The sequence below is a fragment of the Apodemus sylvaticus genome, chromosome 22 (genome assembly GCF_947179515.1).
Source record: "Apodemus sylvaticus chromosome 22, mApoSyl1.1, whole genome shotgun sequence".
In the NCBI taxonomy this organism is placed as follows: domain Eukaryota; kingdom Metazoa; phylum Chordata; class Mammalia; order Rodentia; family Muridae; genus Apodemus; species Apodemus sylvaticus.
Window position 1 is genome coordinate 2,969,843 of NC_067493.1, and position 21,864 is coordinate 2,991,706.

Sequence of the window (21,864 nt, forward strand, 5' to 3'; positions counted from 1 at the left end):
TGCAATTCTGCAGGAGCTCTGGTTCTGGAAGGTGTGCTCCAAAAGGCTAACAAAAACCCCTGGCACGTTTGATCAAGAATGGTGATGCATTGCAGGTGCCATGGGTTCAGATTGTTTTCTGCCCTGCTCAACCTCCTGACATTTCTAAAAGCAGACTTCATACTGTCTACCTTAGGTAAAGACCCATTTGGCCCTACAAGTGTGCTAAGACTTGTGACACAGCCCCCGCCCCTTGCAATGCAACACACTCAGTGCAAACATAAATCTCCTTACAGCTGGTTTCCTTTCTGTTCTACTAAGATTTTCCAGATGGCACAGACAACTGCTCAACTGGTATTCCTTCTCAGCTGGACTTTCTATCAACCTGTAGTTTCCCTGTTGCCTTGGGGCCATGGTCCAAGAGTTCACTTGACAGGGAAAATACAGGACAGCCACGATTGACTCACTCAAAAACCCTGAGTTTTGTGTGAGTCTTGCAATCCTGGCAGGGCAGGACCATAGTTAGTCGCCCTGTTGGCTTGTCCACACTTATAGAGGCCACGGCTGAAGCAGGGACCAAGAAAGGATCCAGAAGATCCTAAGCTCCCTAGATCCGCAGCTCTGACTCTGAGCTCCAGGTGCTGCCACTTCTTCACAGCAGGGGTGGCTGTGGGGCTGCTCTACCTCCAGAGAGGAATGCTAATGGTCAGTGCACACCTTTGGAAGCTCAGGGCTCTACTAACTGCGAATTTCCCACATAGCCAATTTTTTCTTGGCTGTTGGCTTGTGTGAGCCGAAATCATTTCGAACTGTGTCTGTGATTTTGTTCCTTGGTGCTTTCATGTTCACCACCAAATCAGATTATGCCCAGCAAGCTGAAATGGGACTTGACTCGAACCCAGGGCGAGCTACTAATGCTGACAGAACATCCTGGTGCCCAGGGATGAGTAATTCTCTCAGTGAATGCAAGGTGTATTACCTGAGATTTCCCACCTCTGTTGTATGTTCTAGGTGATGTGAATTAAAGAAAATATTGAATATTCAAAGGAAAACATTCTGGTCAGTATTTCTGTGCAGTGTTCATTTTATTTCCTACATTCACTTCCTGAGAAATGAAGTTCAGAGAGCTAAATGTAAGAAATGATACTTAATTGACATTTTGACACTGAGAGCTGTGCAATCATTCTTCAGCCTGGTACATGGCTTAATCTACTGAGGGATTCAACTGTAAGGAAGACCAACAGTAGAAGTAAGGCTCATAAAACATGAAGCTCTTCCAAGAGTGGAAGCACTTAAAAGACACCCTCTCCAGGCCAGTGAGCTGGCTTTTCTGTGTCAGGGCCAGCAAAGCCCTGACCTTCCAACTGAGTCCAACTGTTTCTCCAGGTGAGCTCCATTGTGAAGCAGAAATTTCCAAAGAAAATTGCTGAAAATGCAGATTCTCCTCTGCAGAAGGGATGGTACAGGCAACTAATCCCCATACTAGAGAGACAAGGCAAAGTAAATCTGAGTTCAAGGATAGTCTAGTCTACACAGAAGGAAAAGGGGGTAAAATGGAAGTTGCAGTTGGCGCCCAGATTAATTTGTAAAGGAAGTATATGGGCGGATCACTCCTCAATGATCTTGATTAAGCAGAAAGGTTTCCCACCGTGCTCAAGGCTACTCCCTGTTTTTTGGTTCTTTTATGTCCCAACACCCATGAAAACCAGGATGCCAAACTCTCCTAAGGACTTCCTTTAAGACAAACCACCAGTTACTCCTGTAACCAAATGTAGGAAAAAGTAGACTATCCCCATCTGTCTCTACTCCATTCTTCATTTTTCCCTTGGGCCATTTCTAAAAGAACACAAATCTCCAGCTTTTAACTCGTTTATTAAGAATGAGATAAACAAGCAAACACCAGGTGGCTGCAAAGACACAACTGCCTTGGGTGTGCCTTTGCTGTAATAGAGGAGCTAGAATCCCCTTATTGCAACTCTTAGCAGGCATCAGGGCTCCTGGGCTCAAACAGAGTTCTGGGTGGCTTGTTCACTTCTTCTTCTTATTCTGGCCAAAAGCCTTTTGAAGCCATGCCCAGCATCCTAGGTTCCTGGAACTGTCAGAAGCAGGATGCTGGTCAGGGCAGTCTCCACCATCATAGGTCTCAAGTTCCAGTCGTTTTTCTCTGAACAAGCTTGGTGAGCGTTGGTCTGAATCTTCTACACCTTTGTCTTTGTTGTCATCCACATTTCCTGGAGACACTTGTGGCTACCTCTGACTCTCACTCTGGGAGACCTCTCTGTCCTTTTTCATGGCAAAATTCAATCTTTGGTACTATCTCAGGTAGTCCAAGCTCTCAAATACACAAAAGGAATATAGGTCCCAGTCAGAAAACCAGCCATCCTCAGAGCAGTGGATTGAATCTCCACAGAAACAATGCGGCTCAGGTGTGGAACACCTTGTACTCAGGGCTGGCAAGACACCTGCACTTAGCAGGGCATGTTCTTGAGCATCTGATGAATCTTTGACAATCTTGGGAGAGGACTCCATCATCTTCTTGGCTTTATCCGTAGAACTCATTGGGCAAGTCCTTGAACTTTGATTCAGAGAAGACTCTAGTTAGTGGATTTTACTCTACACTTCATGGCCCTTCCCAACCATTACACTGTGGGTAACTGGGTTTTAAGCCCACAATCCTAGCATCTGTTTGCATTGCCTAAATAGGCAAGATTCTGCCCAGTTTTGTGGCAACATCCTTTTGTCCCAGAACCCAAGGGAAAGAAGCACATCTGGAACAACAGAATCAGAGGCAAATGGATCTTTGACCACAAGGCCAGCCTGGTAGTCAGACCTAGTTTCAGGACAGCTAGGCCATACAGGACAATCTAGGCTCAAAGAACAAAACATGCAAACAAAAAAGGAGTGAAGCTTCTCAACATAAGATGCTATCACTCTGGATGTTGTAATAGTATTTTATTATAAAATGAGTGAACACATTCCTCACCCACTATAACTGCAGGACAAACAACCATCCCTCTCAGTGAGGTCCTTAGTAGAGGCCGCAATCTAACCCTTTGGTAGGGTCAAGCCATGCTCTCAAGAATTCGGTCACTGCCTCAGACTCTCTAGAGCAGTCTGGGCCACTCTTAGCATCTCTTCTGCCTCACCTGACACTCACCAGGTCTCCACAGAGTCTCAATCAGCTGGGCTCCCACAGTTGCTTCAGAGAAAATCTCTTCCAGTTTCTCAGCATTTCAACTGAGTTCTCTCTCCACCATTGGCAGCAGACCCACATTTCACAAATGTCACACTACCCCAGGGCCACCAGTCCCTTTGGGTCCTCAACCAAGGTGCCCCAAATTACCCAGAAGGACAGATTCTCAACACGTAGTTAATTTGCCAATTAGATTTAAATATATTTAAAACACAAGTACAAGATGCCACTAAGGTAATAAGAAACTAAATCTATTATATTAAAGGTTCTATCCCAATATTCTAACCTTTAGATATATTTACCTCTGATTCCATCTTAGTATGCTATGCCTCTCTCCCGTCTCCCACTTGTGGCTCCTGCAAGCACCTCCCTGTGTCTCTCTCCTGAGCCCTCCTCCTCACTCCCTTCTAATCACTAGCCTCTCACCACCTCAATGTGTATGCATGAGAAATACCTTGCAAAGACATGCAATTGTCTAGAGTTAAACATTGTAGGCAACGGATTAGACAGGCAATGGGGAAAATGCTCATGGGCCAGCAAGTCTACTTGAGGTGCTTGTTTCAGAGAGTAAAAGATCACATAGAATGATCTCTCACTCCCTCTCTCTGTCCTGAAAGGGGATAAATTAGAAAGACTAACAGGATGCAGTCTGCCTTATTCCACAACAGCTGGATAGGAAGCAAAGTCCAAGAATCCAGAAGTTCTCAGTCCCCAAGGCTGGATGTCTCAGCTGGTCTTCAATAGAAGATGGAATTGCAGACAAGTGGACTCTAATGTCAGGGAAGTCATAAGACTTGCTATTTAGGAGAGAGCAAGCAGGTAATGTGAAAACGTTCTTCCTCTGTGTTCTTATATAGGCCTCAAGATTAAGGGGTAGCCCAAAATAAAGGTGTGTGTTCCAGATATAATCTCTGGATTAAAGCCTGGATTAAAGCCCCTGCATGAGTGTGTACTACTAAGTGTGGCAATTCAGACCTTTAATCCAAGCAGTATGGAAGTGAATCAGGTGGGACTTTGTGAGTAGCCTGGTCTACAAAGTGAGTTCTAGGACAGTCAGAGGTATTACAGATAAACCCTGGCTCAGAATATCAACAACAACAATCACAATAACAAAGTTACTTGGCTTCCTTACTCCATATACAGATTAAAGGCCTGGACCTTTCAAGCTCAAACAGTATGAATTAAAGTGGAGCATTCCTACCTCAAAGACATTGATTGCTTTTTACAAAGTAAGGAAAAATCCGTGTGATAGAGTGTCCTCATGTTTTCGATTTTGCTTAATTCAAGGTTTAATCAAGATAACAACACAGAATAACGACCACAGAGGCTTACTTTCTGTAACCCTGGCTGTTTTGAAAGTCACTTTGTGGACCACCAAGTCAAAGATCTCCCTGCCTCTGCCTCCTTCATACTGAGATTAAAGACACATGTCACAGTGTCCTGCTTGTAAATCCTGTTAAGTGTCATTTTTTTTAGCTGGACACTTGAGCAGATGCTAATCCTCTGTTCCAAGCAGAGAGATGGTTGGGGGCAACAGCCAAGTGTAGAGATGAACTCTTAGAGAAAAAAAAAACATTATAATTTTTATGTCTTTACAGAAAACAAATTTGGCCTCAAAAAGGAAACAGGAAAAAGGAGCCCAACAGCTAAGAGGAAGAAAAACAAAATTTCGCAAAGAGCACAAAGAAAACGGCATAATTTATATTGTTATGAAAAACAGGAAAAGAAGCTTGGCCCTGAAAGAGGAATCAGTGATCCTGTCAACCAAGGAAAGGAAAGGCAAAACCTAGCTCTACGAACCCAAAAGCACCTAGAAGGGTCCACACTAAGGAAGGCTGTGGAAAGGACTGAGACTGCTGCCCAGTGATGCCGGCTTCCTATTGGCCCAGGGCTGATCTGGATTTAGTGATCCTAGTTAATCTGTTCTATAGCCAGGTCCCTGGAATAAACACCCAGAGATGTCCAGAAGCCAGCTGTGGGTGCCTCCTTGCTGTGCAGGGCTCAGTGGTCCATTCTACAAAGGGGAAGAACTAGGCTAAGTAAACTTTGCTGGCATGGTTTAATTTCTGCAGTTTCACAACAAATAGAAATTTTGCCTTTGGCTAGCGTAGCTCTATTTCAGGGAAAGCACGGAAAACTAAACATGAAGCAGCAAGAACTTTATCAGACTCCAGGACACCTTTGTGCTTGCCAAATAAATTCAGACTGGAGATTTTGTCAAGGATTATAAGCCTAGTATGACTTTCTTAGAGTCGCTTTTCTTCAAATCATGGACTACTATCAAAAGGCAAATGTATGAAAACGATAGTTTATTAAAAGGATATACATAATTGAACAATGAAATTAGGGGGATAATGATAGCATTTTGTTTATTAGCTGGACTTTTTACTCAAAAGAGCTGACTCTTGTAACAATGAACCTATTTAAGAAGACCACCTACCATTTATTTAAAGAATTGGCTTTACTTAAAGAGTTACTCTGAGCCAGGTGTGGGAAATCAAACCTTATATCCCAGCATTCAGGATGCAGAGTCAGGCAGATCAATATGAATTCAAGGCCAGATTGGTCAGAGAGTGTGGCAAGGGAGGAGGGGCTGGGGAAAGAGAAGAAAACTGACAGAAACACACGCACACAGACACACACACACACACACACACACACACACACACCGATTTACTCTGAATTTAAAAGATTGAGTTTTTAAATCTTGGCATTTTTAATTGAAAGGTAATTACTTTGTTTTTGTTCTTCTTCTTCAGTGACCCTGTGCTCACCATGTCTTTGGGGTTTTTTGTTTGTTTGTTTGTTTTTGTTTTCTATGCCACAAAGTTCCTTCCTATTTAAGTGTATTGTGGCTTATACTTGTGTTTTTATGTAATTTCATTTTATGAATATTAGTTTGTGTATGTTGAGGTTTCTTAGTTGTTTTATTTATCTTTTCATCTGTATATTTTCATTTTATTTTATTAGAGGTTTTGTTTTTATAATTAATAATAATAATAGAATAGTTTAGATGTTTAGTTTATTAAAAGGGAAAAGAAAGAAAAAGTAGGGATTTGAACATGTGGCATGGGATAGGGAAATCTGGAAATAGTTGAGTGAGGAGAGAGGTAATTAGAATACAGTGTATGAAAGATATCTATGCTCAATAATAGAAAAATGAGAGTTAAAAGAGAAGACCATCAATGAACATTGTACCACTCCTTTCCTGTGATGAATCAAATAAAATGCTCTGTGACATTAAGGACAACACCATAACTCGGCATCAATCCTTTCATGAAATCCTCCAGGATGGCATCCTGTATGTAGAAATCATTTCCTAAAAACTAATGCCCACCAGACAAATGAAAAATAGTGAGATATTACAATTCACGTCTAAATTATCAATGATTAAACAGACACACTTTCAAGTATGGTTCATAAAAATCTCTTTTGTGATTGTAAATTTGTATTTATGATTGAACTACCAAAAGAACCTTTAAAGGGAAAAATAATTGTCACAGAGAATGTGGCCGTGCTTAATCAAGCAAGCAAAACACAGACTAGGGCTGTTCAAGTTTGGCATCCTGCCCATGACATTTCTTCAAGGAAGCCCCTGGTCCAAGTATTTTGAGCAGATTCAGCCCTGATAGTGAAGTTATTCAGAGGTCACGGCCTGATCTAGCAAGGGAGGAGCACCACAAGGGACCTCACAGGTGCAAACATCTGGCTACACCTGGCCGACGCTTCCCATGCAGCTCTAGGGAGGACCAACCACCACTGCTCCCACTGCTCATATGTCTGCTCCTCCTCACTATGGGCAGTGACACTATGGTCAACATACCTCAAAAATGGAGCTTACTATAGACATTTACATGAATAAATTATGAAATTCAAAGCTAAATGGAACTAGAAAAAGGCCCAGTGCTAGGATTATTTTCCATGTAAATCTCCAATTTTATCAAGATTTTCTAATTCTCTCGTTATTTAATTTAGAAATATTTTTATTTCTATCATTTTAGAAGCATCCCTTTACTTGTAAACTTCAACTTTCACACTTTTTCTATGTATTTCTTCAATTTTATCAGGAATATATTCCATAAAAATCTTCCCTTTCATCCCAAATTTTTCTATGTCCTTGGTCATTCAGTAAAAATAAAATTATCTACATTTTTTAACATTATTTTCCAACAAATTCTTCAATTTTAACACATTTTTCAATAAATTATTTTTCTCGGAAATGTTTTACATGTAAACCCTGAGTTTTATCAGAAAATGTTTCTAGTTTATTTTTCAATCATTTTAGGAATTTTCAACATGTTCAAAATTGACACACCTAAATCTTATAAATCAAGATCCCTCTAAAATGACACAGTGATTATAAATTCTGTGTCAGAATATAAGTGCATCATGTGCCAAAATTATATGTATATGATTTTGAGGAAGCATATATTTCCTTTACAGTTGTGTTAATATGATCCTTTGTGTTATACACATGTATGGGATATTTAGGATGCCGTGACTTTTGATGATGTACATGTGAACTTCAATGGGGAAGAGTGGAGTTTGCTGGATCCTTCACAGAAAAATCTCTACAAAGATGTGATGTTGGAAACCTACCTGAACCTCGAAGCTATAGGTAAGACTGTTATTTTTTTTTTCTAAAGGAAAGAAATGTTTCTTGGTTATTGATGATCTTCTATTATTTTAATTGTGAATAATGAAGATTGAGCTGAATAATTCAGTTTTACTGAATTTTAATTGTAACATTCATAATGAAGTTATAATTCACAGTACCTTGAATTTTGCTTAATTTCCAATAGAATATCATTGATTTTCTGGTACTGTGTTTTAGGCTATTATCGGGGAGACCATCATCTTGAAGAAAATTGTCAAATTAGTAGAAGACATGAAAGGTAATTTTTATGTGCAAGCTGATACAAATTTGCCTCTAGGGAGTGTCCATATGTTCTGGGGTCTCCATTGAAAAGCAAGAGTGTAAAATAACAGTCCTTTAAGAGTAGGTCTAATTATAATATTCTGACAAAACCATATACCTTAAGATCTGATATCTGGTTAGTGTATCCATTTGATATGTAGCTCCTTTAGAACTATGCTATGCACCTGTCAATCTGTATAGTCTCATAGTACTTAGAAATTGTATATTGAATAGAGAAAAATTTATATCCAAAACATCCTAATAAGCATATAGTCCATAGTAAGATTATAGGGATATTGAAGGAAGAAACAATTTTTTTTGTTCTAGAACAATGAGAAGATACGTAGCATTCTGCCTTTGATAGACATTAGGAATATGATGTACATTTGCAACTTAGTGGTTTTATAGTTTTACGGGGAATATCCCCAAACTCATAGTGTAGAAAATCTTTATGGGTACTAGGAATTTGGAAATTTTTCTGTGTATCCTGGTTCACAGTAAAATGTGTTGTAATTCACTCTATAGGGAAAATTATGAATGTAATTAGTGTTGCAAAGATGAGAGTTGTTCAAACTTTCTTCAGATAGCTGAAATATATTATATAAAAATCCCTTATATAAAGAGGATGTTATAAATATGAGCCATGTAATAACGATCACAAGTGACTTGAACAACTCATGATGAGGGAGAACACCATAAACATGCAAAGGACTAAAACCTTTGGATCTGATGCTTTTCTACCATATACCAAATTGTAAACATAATTCAAACTGATTACATGATTCATAAGCGTAATTAATACAGTAAAGTTTTCACATGTGATAATTATTGTTGCAGGCCTTTAAGAAGTCATAGTGGAGAGAAACCATATGAATGTAAAGTCTTTGCAAGACCCAGTCATCTCCAATATCATAAAAGAACACATACTGGAGAGAAACCTAATGAATGTAATCAATGTGGTAAAGCCTTTACAAGACCCAGTCATCTCCAATATCATAAAGGAACACATACTGGAGAGAAACCTTATGAATGTAATCAGTGTGGTAAAGCCTTTGCACAGCGCAGTCATCTCCAAAGACATAAAAGAACACATACTGGAGAGAAACCTTATGAGTGTAATCAATGTCGTAAAGCCTTTGCACAGCGAAGTAATCTCCAATATCATAAAAGAACACATACTGGAGAGAAACCTTATGAATGTATTCAATGTGGTAAAGCCTTTGCAAGACCCAGTCATCTCCAAAGACATAAAAGAACACACAGCGGACAGAAAACTTATTAATGTAATCAATGTGGTAAAGTGTTTTCACCAGGGATAAGTCCCCAAATTCTGTGTACTGGAGAGAAAATTAATGAATATGATCATGAATTAAGTGGGAGATAGGAGGGTATCATAAAATAGGATATGATAGACATGGGTGCTTGGGATTATTTCCACTCTGGAGATTTTTTTTGTTTGCTTGTTTTTTGTTTTTGTTTTTGTTTTATGCTTTTGCAAAGAAGTTTGCTGCCCTCGTCTGAAGAGTTTCCTTGAGGTTAAGGTAAAGAGGTTTACATTAATTGTATTGACAAAGTAAGTCACAAAAATCACCGCATAGAATTTGGCATGAAAATTTTTAAGAAACATAGAAGCTAAGAAAGGAAAAATAAAAAAAGAAAGGTTCAAAATACAAGGCATCATCAGGAAGTTGAATGACGTTTAATCTTGTGATCATGGATATTCAATGGCATTAAAGGAATGGTTACATTAGGACAAGATTACATTCAGTGAAACATATGGATTTGCAGTTGTATGAAAGTGAACTGTATCATGTTAGGAATTATTATTACCTGGATACTGTTTTGATGTAGACACATAAAGATACAAGTATGTGTCAAATTGCCAAGAGATAGATTTGGATTCTGGGTTCTGAATTTAAAATATAAGCAGAAAGTCTTAGTTCCAGGCATGGTGTTAAATGCTTTTTAACCCACCATTCTCGAGACAGAGTCATGCAGATCTTTGAGATCAAGGTAGATCTCTAAGCAAGTTCCAGGAAAGCCAAGATTAGGCCGTGATATATTTGAAATATTGAAAGCTGCTGATAATGGAATAGAAGGAGCCGTTTTCCAGCCCCAGTAAGCAGCAGAACTCCAAGAATTTATCATGAAGTGGTGTTGAATATTGTCAGAGAATTTTACATTACCTTATGAGATGATCAATTCTTGGTTTTTCTTACAGTTTAATCCTTTTTTGTTGAACCATCACTGTTTCTAGAATGAAGCCTTCTTCATTGTTGAGGGTGGACGATCTTTTGATGTGTTTTATATTTTATTTTATTTGTTTTATCTTTTAAGTATTTTTGAATCTGTGGTATTAGGGTAATTGGTCTGTAATTCTTTTTTTATCACACAGTCTTTCTTGACTGGATCTATGAGTAATCAGGGGTTCAGAAAATAAATTGACTAATATTTATTTTGTTTCTATATTGTTGAATACCCTGAATTCTTGTTAAATCCTCTTTGAAGTCTGGTAGGATGCTACCCTAAAACTCATAGACGTGGGCTCGTATTGGAGACATAGTTTTAATGAGTTCTGTTTTCCTTCATGTTTATGTCAATTTAAGTTGTTTTTCTCTAGTTTAATTTTGGGATGTGGAATCTATTGAGAAAGTTAGCTATTTGTATTAGAAGTTCCTAGTTGGTGGAATGCACCCTTTTTAAACTATGTCTTTACAACTCTCTGGATTTCTTCACTACCTGCTATTTAATGCCCCATTTTATTTTAGAATTCATTAATTTGTATATTCTTTATCTTTTAATAGGGGTTTGTTTATCTTGTCTAATAAAAGGATCAAAAGACCAACTCCATGTTTCATTAATTCTCTGAATTGTTCTCTTTCTATTTTATCAATTTCATCCCCCAACTTGAAAATTTCTTGATGTCTCCTTCCTTTGCTTCTGCTTATTCAGGGTCCATGGGTGTGTATTGTCAAAAATGCCTCCATGACCCTGTATAAAACATCTGTAGGGCTTTTATTTTCTCTCTGCCTAATATACACTCTGGTCAAATTTTCAAGCCATCTTGTGACCACCTTGAGACCAGGCAGCAGAGATGGATGGTGGACAAAAGTCCTCCTCTTTCCTTCGATGGTGTTGCAATTCCTGTCTGGGTGAGTTAGGGTAAAGCAAGCATATCGGGGCCAGTAACCAGCTCATATACCAATCCCAGACACTATTGTGGATGCCAACAAGTGTTTGCTGACAGGAGCCTGATATAGTTGTCTCCTGAGGGTCACTGCCAGTGCCTGACACACACAGAGGGGGACACTCTCAGCCAGCCATTGAACTGAACACAGGGTCAACAGTGGAGGAGCTAGAGAAAGGACCGAAAGAATTTAAGAGGTTTGCAGCCCCAATGGAGGAATAACAATATGAACCAAGCAGTACCCCCAGAGCTCCCAGGGACTAAACCACCAACCGAAGAGTACACATGGAGGGACCCATGTCTCCAGCCACATGGGTAGCAGAGGATGGCCTGGTCGGACATTCATGAGAGGAGAGGCCCTTGGATTCGTGAAGGCTCATTGCCCCATGGTAGGGGAATACCAGGTCAGGGAAGCAGGAGTGGGTGGGTTAGTGAGCATGGGGAGGTGGGATGGGATAGAGGGTTTTCAGAGGGAAAATGAGGAAAGGGGAGAACATTTGAAATGTAAATAAAATATAAATATAAACATATGTATATATAATATAAAATATATAAATATATATAAAAAAAAAAAAAAAAAACACTTGGGAGGCAGAGGCAGGTAGAGTAGATTTCTGAGTTCGAGGCCAGCCTGATCGACAGAGTGAGTTCCAGGAGAGCCAGGGCTACACAGAGAAACCCTGTCTCAAAAAACAAAAACAAAAAAATAAATGTAAATAAGAAAATATCTAATAAAAAATTCTTTAAACAAAACACAACATTACCTCTCATTGTGACCACCTTGAATGGATAAAGGTCAATTCACAAGTATCTTAATCACTGCTGTTGCTGTGATAAAACACTCTGTTAGGAGAACAGGTTTATTCCAGCTCACGGTTCACAGTAAAGTCCTTCATGGTGGGCAATGCCACTCTGAAGTGTGAAGCAGCTGCTCACTCACATCAGGTGTGTAAATAATCAGGACGCCAAGAGCAATGAACACCTGCTGTTGCTCAGCCCCTTTCCACACACTGCCTGGGATCCTAGCCAGGGAATGGTGCCGCCCACAGTGGGTGGGGCTTCCCACACATGTTAAGATAACCAAGGCCATCCCTTACAGCCACGCCCCGAGGAACCTCCCCCTTGTTAGGATTCTGTCTAAGATCCACCCCACAGTTACCTAGCAACAGCCAGATATGCCCCTCCCCACTGTTACCTGGCAACAGCCGGGTAGGTCTGGTGCACTATAAAAGGTGCTGCTTGCCCCTCCCCCTCTCTTATTCTCTCACTCTCAGCTTCTCTCTTGCCCCTTCTTGGACTCCCCTCCCTTCCTCTCCCCTCCCCTACTCTCCACATGGTCATGGCCACCTCTGCTTCTCTACTCTCTCCCTCTCTCTGCTTTTCTCTGCCTCTGCTTCCCTCTTGACTCCCCTCTCCATCCCTGAATAAACTCTATTCTGTACTATAACTTGTCTCGTGTCTGGTAACCTCAGGAGGAAGGGATGCCTTGGCGTGGGCCCACTGAGGCATGCCCTTCCCCCACACCATGGTTAGAACATATTCTCTCACCTCTTTCTCTTTTTATGACCACAACACCCGTGGCCACTCTAGATCATATCATGTAGACAATTGAGGTTAACCATCATGGTGGCTTTGAAGCTCGGTCTATTTATCTAGACACTGGGGTCCTCTGTCTTGCCTTGCAAGAGTCTATGAAATCATTTTTTCAGAAAATAATAGATTTTTATATTTAAACACTATTTTATATTTTATATTTATTATGTCAATTTATTGCAGTTTGTGCATGCACTAGCTTTCCCACCAGATCATAAATGTATTGGGGGACTGTGCCTGACTAAATAGAGATTCAAATGTTTAGTGGCTGGGTGGGTACCAACCAGGGCTAGAGACTCCTACATATTCTGAGGCAGCCCCATCCCTGGGTCAGGCCTTCCTGGGGACCCTCAGCCCTCTGCTGGAATCTGGGATCTAGAAGGCCACGCTGAGGCTAGCCAGGGCCAAGGTGGCAGATACGGAGAAGGGGACCTGGTGAGGCCGAGCCTGCCTCTTCTGTAGTCACAGTGAGGTGAGGCCTCAGGGCACACCCGAGGCTGCCAGCTTCTCCTTCCCTTCCTGGCATGGTTCCTCAGGTCTCTGCCACCAGCGCCCTGTCTCCTGCTGCAGTGTCTGCAGAGGCCAACAGGTTTGCTGCAGTGCCCAAGTTTGTTTTAGACCCTGTCTAGTGCAGATAGCTTTAGGTGGAAAACTGTGCCAGAGTATTTGAAAGGTGTATTCATGTGTGTGTGTGTGTGTGTGTGTGTGTGTGTGTGTGTGTGTGTGTGTGTGTTGGAGGGGCATGCTAGTCCTGATCCTGTTACCCCTTGTGTTTTCTATTGTCTTATCGTGGAGGTTCACCATTCTTTTTGTCTGCATGTATTCCTCCTTTCCGTCTCCTCAAGGCTTTTGGAGCAATTTGGAAACACAGTTTTGCCATTGGGAAGGTGGTGGTGAAACTTAGCGGATAATTTAAGAGCTTCTTTGCTTTTCTTTAAAAACAAAACAAAACATCTTCGTTCTTGCCCCAATTAATGTAGAAAGTGAGTTATCTATGAAACTAGAATTCCCAGATGGGAACTTTCTGTACATTATCATGGGGCCCAATTCACATACAACAGAAGAGTAAATATGACTCACAACATCAGTTTTCCCAAGCTCACAAATACACTGCACCTAAAAAATTTCTTAAGTTTATTAAATAATGGCAGTAAAATATCCTTTTTATTAGTTAGTACTTGCTGATCAATTTATTACTACTCTTAGGTCAGGACACACCTCATCCCTCCCCAGGCTCTGAAGAGCTTCTTTAAAAGCATAAGCCTAGCCAGGTGAGGTATGCCTACACTGCCACCACACACACACACACACACACACACACCTCATCTCTCCCCAGGGACAGGGAGGAGAGAAGTTTGTACCCAGCACAAAGCTGTGGCTGGAGACACAGTGGGAGAGACCACAGGGACACACGCACACACACATAACACACACACACACACACACACACACACACACACATCCTCTTTACTGGGCTTTGGCGGATGAGTCTCTGACTTTGTCATTGTGACCACTGCTGTGTTCTCTCACAAATGCTGCGTTCTGTTAACACACCTGGGTTTTGTCAGGAAGCTGGCAGTGGTCCCTCTGCACTGCAGGCCACATTGTGTTCGTGGAGGGAGAGGTGGGCAAACTACATCAGAAATGGCAGGTGAGGTCATAGAAGTCTCCATGATGGGACAGAAACAAACACAGTCATCCTCCACCCGTTCTTTACACTTCTGCCTTCATACTCAAACATTCAAGTACACAGTTAATTGTCAAGAGTGCATAGGTTAAAATTATAAGGGACATTTATTTACGTTTTATATTAAAATGCAAAAAGTACTGTCTTAGAGTTGCATTGCTGTGAAGACACACCACGACTATAGCAAATATTTTTATAATTAAATATTATGATTCTTTTTTACTTAGTATCTTTATATTTTTATTAGATATATTCCTTCACATGTCTATTAAAATAACCAGATGAGGTAATTATTTTTAATATAAAATATAAAAATTCAAAGAAAAACATGCTGGTCAGTATTTCTGTACAGAGCTTATTTCCTACATAGACTTCCTGATAAATGAAGTCCAGAAAGCAAACTCAGAGTCTGTAAGCAATGACATTTAAAAGTTGTCTTCACACTGACAACCTTGTGATCACTCCCTAGCCTTGTATATGACTTACTTCACAGGTTAGGTCTGATGGGGAGTAGGGGGAAGATCATTTCAAATTCCTGAGGTAATTGAAAAGGTAAAACTGCAACCCAAGATCTAAGAAAGTTTAAAACACTATCTTGGAATGACACCAGATGTTGACCATGCTTGAGTATTAGTACCCACATCCTCAGGATGGTATAGAGGACACAGTTGGCACTGGAGGGAAAGGGTGGGCTGCAGAGTGAGAGCCTCTAACTTCTCAGGCATTGACTTGTGCAGTTGAAATCCCAGGAGGAAGATCATAGCTGACTCTCCCAGTTCCTGAGCATTGTTTTACACAGCTGCTTCCTTTTATTCTCCACAAATTCAGCAAGGGCTGTCATTCAGACCCATCCATCACTCAGTCATCTCTGCCTCCCTGCTGCCCTCCCTTCTTCCCTCCTCTCCTCCCTCCAACCCTCCCTCTGTCCCTAATATTTGGACTCTGTCCCTAAATCACATAAGATGCTTTAGTCCCATCTGCATTTAATGCTATGCTATTTTGCAAGCCTGGCGGTTTACTATTTTTTTTTAATTTTATTCCATTGTTTATGTTTTTCAAGACAAAATTTCTCTGTGAATTCCTTCCTGTCTGATAGCCGATATGGGAACCATATAAGCCAGCTGACATGGTTTTGCACAATAAGGATATGCTTTTATGCAACTTTTAATCCTCATGTTTCACTTTGAAATTTGGCCAAATAGATAGGTTGTATTCTATTTCTCAAGTTGATATACGTTCATTACATCAATACTACCTGAGCCTTCAGAGTCCTTGGATTCCAGGTGTATGATGTACTTCCTCACACTTGTGATTCTTTTGAAATGTTTGAATAAATAGTATTTTCCTACATGTATGAATATGAATATCATATGTCTCTTCATAAGATTCATATGTTGTCATAAGATGGCCTCAGAACTCTTGATTTTGAAGTAATTAGTAGCTGGTGGTCCACATGTGTGAGAAATTGACAACCACAATGTGGAAGACCAGCTAGAGATTTCCACTGCTGAGCTCTCACTCCAGCCCTATATTTCTTATTTATGATCAACATTTATATTACTCTATTTTCATCTGTTCATTTGTAACTGTTTAAGCATGCATTTCCTATTAGTAAAATTGTATTAATGTTATGGTTTAAACTGTTGCACTTCATATTTCAACAAGATGAATACAGATCTGAAGTGAATGTATAATTCTTTGTGGGAATTTTAGGAAAGAAATATGAGTTCTCTATTATTTTTATTTCCTTGGTTGAATTTTGTATGGACTGAGGGTTTTAATATATAACTTTTGGTCTCCTAGAACATATTACATAGGCCATGCTGATATCCAACTCTATGACATACACCTGCCTGTGCCTCTGTGATTAAAGACATGGGCAAATACACACAGTTTGCTCATCACTTTTGTAGTTAGTAATTGTACATACGATTTTTCAGATTCATGCACAGTATTATAGAATTTCCCATGCATTTCTCTCTCAATTTGCATTTCTCTGGCAAGGCTATATCCTACGCAAAGTGTTTAAAAGCAATACAGGTGAATCTTATAATTCAAGCACCTTTTAAAATGGCACAGTGATTGTAAATTCTGAGTCAGAATATAAGTGGAGCAAGTGACAAAATTATATGAATATGTTTTCAAGGAAGCATGTATTTCCTTTACATTGATGTTAGTATCATGCCTTGTGTTGTACACATGTATGGGAAATTTAGGATGCAGTTACTTTTGATGATGTACATGTGAACTTCACTGAGGAAGAGTGGAATTTGCTGGATCCTTCCCAGAAGAATCTCTACAAAGATGTGATGTTGGAAACCTACCTGAACCTCAAAGCTATAGGTAAGACTGTTATTTTTTTCTAAATGAAACAAATGTTTATTAATTATTGATGATCTTCTATTATTTTTCATTGTGAACAATGAATATTGAACTGAATAATTCAGTTTCTCTAAATTTTCACTGTAACTTTCATGATGCAGTGAAAATTCACAGTACTTTGATTATTTCCTAATTTCCAATAGTATACCATTCATTTCCGGTACTGTATTTTAGGCTGTAATTGGGAAGACCATCATCTTGAAGACCATTTTCAAAGTATTAGAAGACATGAAAGGTAATTTTCATGTGCAAGCTGATACAAATTTGTCTCTGAGGAAATTTTAATATCTTATGGAATCTCCAGCAAAAACAAGAGTGTAAAATAACAGTCCTTTAACTGTAACTATGATTATAATATTCTTATAAAACCATGTAACTCAAGGTCTGATACCTGTTTGGTGTAGCCATTTGATAGGTAGCTTCTTTAGAGCTATGCTGTGGACCTGCAAATCGGTAGTGTCTCATAGTATTTAGAAACTGCACATTGAATAGTGATAAATTTATATCCAAAACATTTTAATAAGAGAATCGTCCACCGAAAATTTGGTGATACTCATATTCTTGTAGTAATATGGTTAAGTTTGGTGAGAGGGTATTTTATGAGAATCAAAAATGTTGTTGTGGAGAAACATTAGTCCATATTGCACATGTTATAAGAAATAAAATTTCAAACATTGTGAATGTAATGTGCAAACCTTTCACTTATGATTCTTTTTATTAGGTATATCATGTGTCAAATGGATAATAATTATGTGAGCATAGGGATATTGAAAAAAGAAACATAAAATTTTTGTTCTGAAACAAGAAGATATGTAGTATTCTGCCTTTGAAAGAAATAAAGAATATGAAAGACATTTGCAATTATTTTTTTTTTAGTTGTACAGGGAATATCCCAAAACTCATAGTATAGAAATCTTTATGGGTACTAGGAATTTGGAAGTTCTTCTGTGTGTCCTGGTTCCCAGTCTAATGTGTTGCAGTTTACACTATAGGAAAAATATGAATACAATCAGTGTTAGAAAGATCAGAGTTATTCTAACTTTCTTCAGATAGCTAAAATACATCATATAAAAGAGGGTGTTATAAATATTACCCATGTAATAACCATCACAGGTGTCTTGAAAAACTCATGATAAGGGAGAACACCATGAACATATGAAGTGATAAAACTTTAAGATCTAATGCTTTTTTTTACCATTAGACAAATTGTAAACTTTATTCATATTGATTACATGATTGATCAGAGTAATCAGTGTGGTAAAGATTTTACATGTGCTAATTATCATTGCAGGCATGTAAGAAGATATACTGGAGTGAAACCCTATGAGTGTAATATATGTGGTAAAGCCTTTACAAGATCCAGTCATCTTAAATATCATAAAACAACACATACTGGAGAGAAACTTTATGAATGCAATCAATGTGGTAAAGCCTTTGCAAGACCCAGTTATCTACAAAGACATAAAATGACACATATTAGAGAGAAACCTTATGAATGTAATCAATGTGGTAAAGCCTTTGCAAGACCTGGTGATCTCCAATATCATAAAAGAACACATACTGGAGAGAAACCTTATGAATGTAATCAATGTGGTAAAGCCTTTGCACACAACAGTGATCTCCAAAGACATAAAAGAACACATACTAGAGAGAAACCTTATGAGTGCAATCAATGTGGTAAAGCCTTTGCACAGCGCAGTCATCTCCAAATACATTAAAGAACACATACTGGAGAGAAACCTTATAAATGTAGTCAATGTGGTAAAGCCTTTGCACAGCACAGTAATCTCCAATATCATATAAAAACACATACTGGAGAGAAACCTTACGAATGCAATCAATGTGGTAAAGCCTTTGCAGTACCCAGTCATCTCCAATATCATAAAAGAACACATACTGGAGAGAAACCTTATGAATGTAATCAATGTGGTAAAGCCTTTGCACAGCACAGTGATCTCCAAAGACATAAAAGAGCACATAATGGAGAGAAACCTTATGAGTGCAATCAATGGGGTAAAGCCTTTGCACAGCGCAGTCATCTCCAATATCATAAAAGAACACATACTGGAGAGAAACCTTATAAATGTAGTCAATGTGGTAAAGCCTTTGCAACATGCAGTCATTTCCAAAGACATGAAAGAACACAGGCTGGAGAAGAATGTAATGAATACAATCATGAATTAAGTGGGAGTTAAGAGGGCATTGGATTAGGATTAAGGCAGAAATCGGTGGTTAGGATTATTTCAACTCTAGAGATGGTTCTTATGATGATTTGGCAAAGAATGTTGCCTATTTCCTTTGTTTGAATAATCTCATAGAGTTTAAGGTAAAGAGGTTTACATTAATTGCATTGACAAAGGAAGTATCAAAAAACAACCCACATAGAATTTGCCCTGACAATTTTGATCAAACATGGCAAACTTTTAAAGGAAAAATACAAAAAGGAGGTTTCAAAGAGCAAAGCATCACCAGGAAATTGAATTAATCTAAATCCTGTTATTAAGGATATTCTATGGTATTAAATATATGGTTACCTTAGGACAAGTTTCCATGTAGCTAAACTTATGGATTTGTAGTTGTATGAAACACAAGTGTATCATGTTAGGAATTATTAACTGGTAATTGTTTTCCTGTGGACATACGAAGATATATGTATGTGTCAAAGTCACAAGGGATAGATTATGTTTGCGATTCTGGGTTCTCAATTTCAGATTTAAAAAGGTCCAGGCATGGTGTTTCATGAATTTTACTACAGCATTCAGGAAATGGAGCCATGGACATCTCTCAGTTCAATGTCAATCTACTGAGCAAGCTCTAGGACAGCCAAGCTTAGGCAGTGAATTGTTTGAAAAATAGAAACTGGTAATAATGTAATAGAAGGGGCCATGTTTCAGCACCAGCAAGCAGCAAAAATCAGCAGCTTTGTCTACGTTGCTCTGGATTTAGCGGCAAGATATAAGCAACTAGTGAGACAGTTATGGCTGAATAGCTGTAGATAAGGAATTAGAGGCTATGGAGAATAAATAAATATCACTGGAGTAAAATCTTCTGGGTAGTGTTTTTGGAGTGACAAAGAAGGTGTGTCAGAGATCAACAAGTTTGAACCTAGTGGAGCAGCTAGACTCAGTCATGTGTAAGAGTCACACAGGTGGTACTGGTTTCAAATGCATGATGTGGTCATGCAGAGCAGGTGAGGCTTGGCATCATTGAGTGAGCATAAGGGAGGCTATTGGTCAAGCTTAGTTGCAGTAGAAGAACCCAGCATAGTGAAGATGCATGTACAATGGGATGAGCAGCAAGAACAAAAGGTATAGGAGAGTGGAGTCAAACAGAGCTTAGAGTGATACAGAGGGCAGAGCTGGAGAATTGACCAAATCTCTTTGAAGGAGTGGAGATGAGCATGTGTGGATCCCGGCTATTGAAACAGGAAGCTGTGACATTGAATTTATCTTGGAGACCGCAAAATTATGTGATGTTGAACTGTGTGTTACCTGATCAGGAAAACTTCTTTCCAGGACTAAAAACTACACAAAAATTTTGCTGCATTTAACAAAGCAGAAAGGAGTTGGAGATCTGAAGAACACTTTGGCAACACATATGGAGATGAAGAGTTTGGAGACTGTTGAGCTGGCTTGGGTCTTATTTAATTCCACTAGTTCCTCATGCTGCCTTTAGGAATGGTGAAGTTTATACTGTGAATGTGGAGGCATATGATGTGCTTTTATGTTTTTGAACATGATTACCTGATAGGATTCATATTAGAAGACTCTTTGTCCTTTGGTCTCTTAACATTTTTGAGACTGCTCTAGATAATGGGGACTTTTGAAGCTGTCACTCATGTATTCTACATGTTTAAGTATGATCCCCAAAGACCCATTTGTTTGAACAATAATATGAGGCCAGGCAGTGGAATGGGGTAATTTAAATATGACAGCTATGTGAGTGGCATTATGCTGTCATGTGCCCTTGTTGGAGATAGTGCATTGCTGTGTGGTTGGGCTTTGGAATTCCTACAGGTGCTGAAGAGCTGAAGGTCCCTGGAAGACAGTCGCTTCCTAGTTTCCATTGGATCAAGATGCAAACTCCCAGCTTCCTCTCCAGCATCAATGTCTGCCTTCATTCCTGGCATTCTTCCTGCTATGATGAAATGGACTAAACCTCTGAAACTGTAAACCAGCCCCAATTAGATGATTGCTTTTATAGGAGTTGTCTTGTTCATTGTGACTTTACATAGCAATGGAAATGTTAAGACAGGAGCACTGTGAATGAATTTAATGCGGTCAAGAATTTGCACAGTTCTGTAGTCTTCATTTTCTTGAAAGAATGTGTTAGAGAGAGACCTCATGAATGTGTTTAGTAAAATGAAGCCTTTGTACACCTTTATAGTCTTCATCATTATGAAATTATTCATTCTATAGAGAAATACTTTGAATGTTAGCAATGTGGTAAAACCTTTATGTTATGGGATCCCCTGAGTTCCAACATAATTCAAACACAAGGACATAGCAAATAATAAAAATCTTTTGTAGTCAAGTAGTTACTGATTAATCTGGACTAGAAAATATATTTAGAAGCTTATTTGAATCACCCGATCCTGTCCCTGCCCTGAGCCAGAAACTGATATAGATTTCAAAACTAAAAAGTATGAACATACATGCTGTTACAGGTATATTTCCCACCAATTGGGATTTTCTACTGTTGTTACTCGATGTCAAATGATACAGAATGTAGGTTTTATGGTTTATCCTATCACACCGAGTTTTTCTTTTGAAGTTAGTAACAGGCATTTTATTTTTAGGAATAAAACATGAATTACAGAAATTATGGTTAGGAACAGTCATTATGTTTTGAGGAACAAAATTAAATCATGAAAGCTTGCTGAATATTGTTAAATTACTCAGGTCCCCTATGACCTGGTACTTGAA

At 39.0% G+C, this 21,864-nt stretch overlaps 1 protein-coding gene across 1 annotated transcript in view; it reads left to right on the forward strand.

Annotated features, from left to right (window-relative positions):
- Positions 1-11,188: 11,188 nt before the first annotated feature.
- LOC127673205 (zinc finger protein 433-like) overlaps positions 11,189-21,864 on the forward strand; it is a 78,581-nt gene continuing 67,905 nt past the window's right edge. Inside the window, 4 exon segments of the mRNA XM_052168810.1 lie at positions 11,189-11,242; positions 16,774-16,900; positions 17,114-17,174; positions 18,231-19,086. Of these exon segments, the coding sequence (XP_052024770.1) occupies positions 11,189-11,242; positions 16,774-16,900; positions 17,114-17,174; positions 18,231-19,086 (1,098 nt within the window).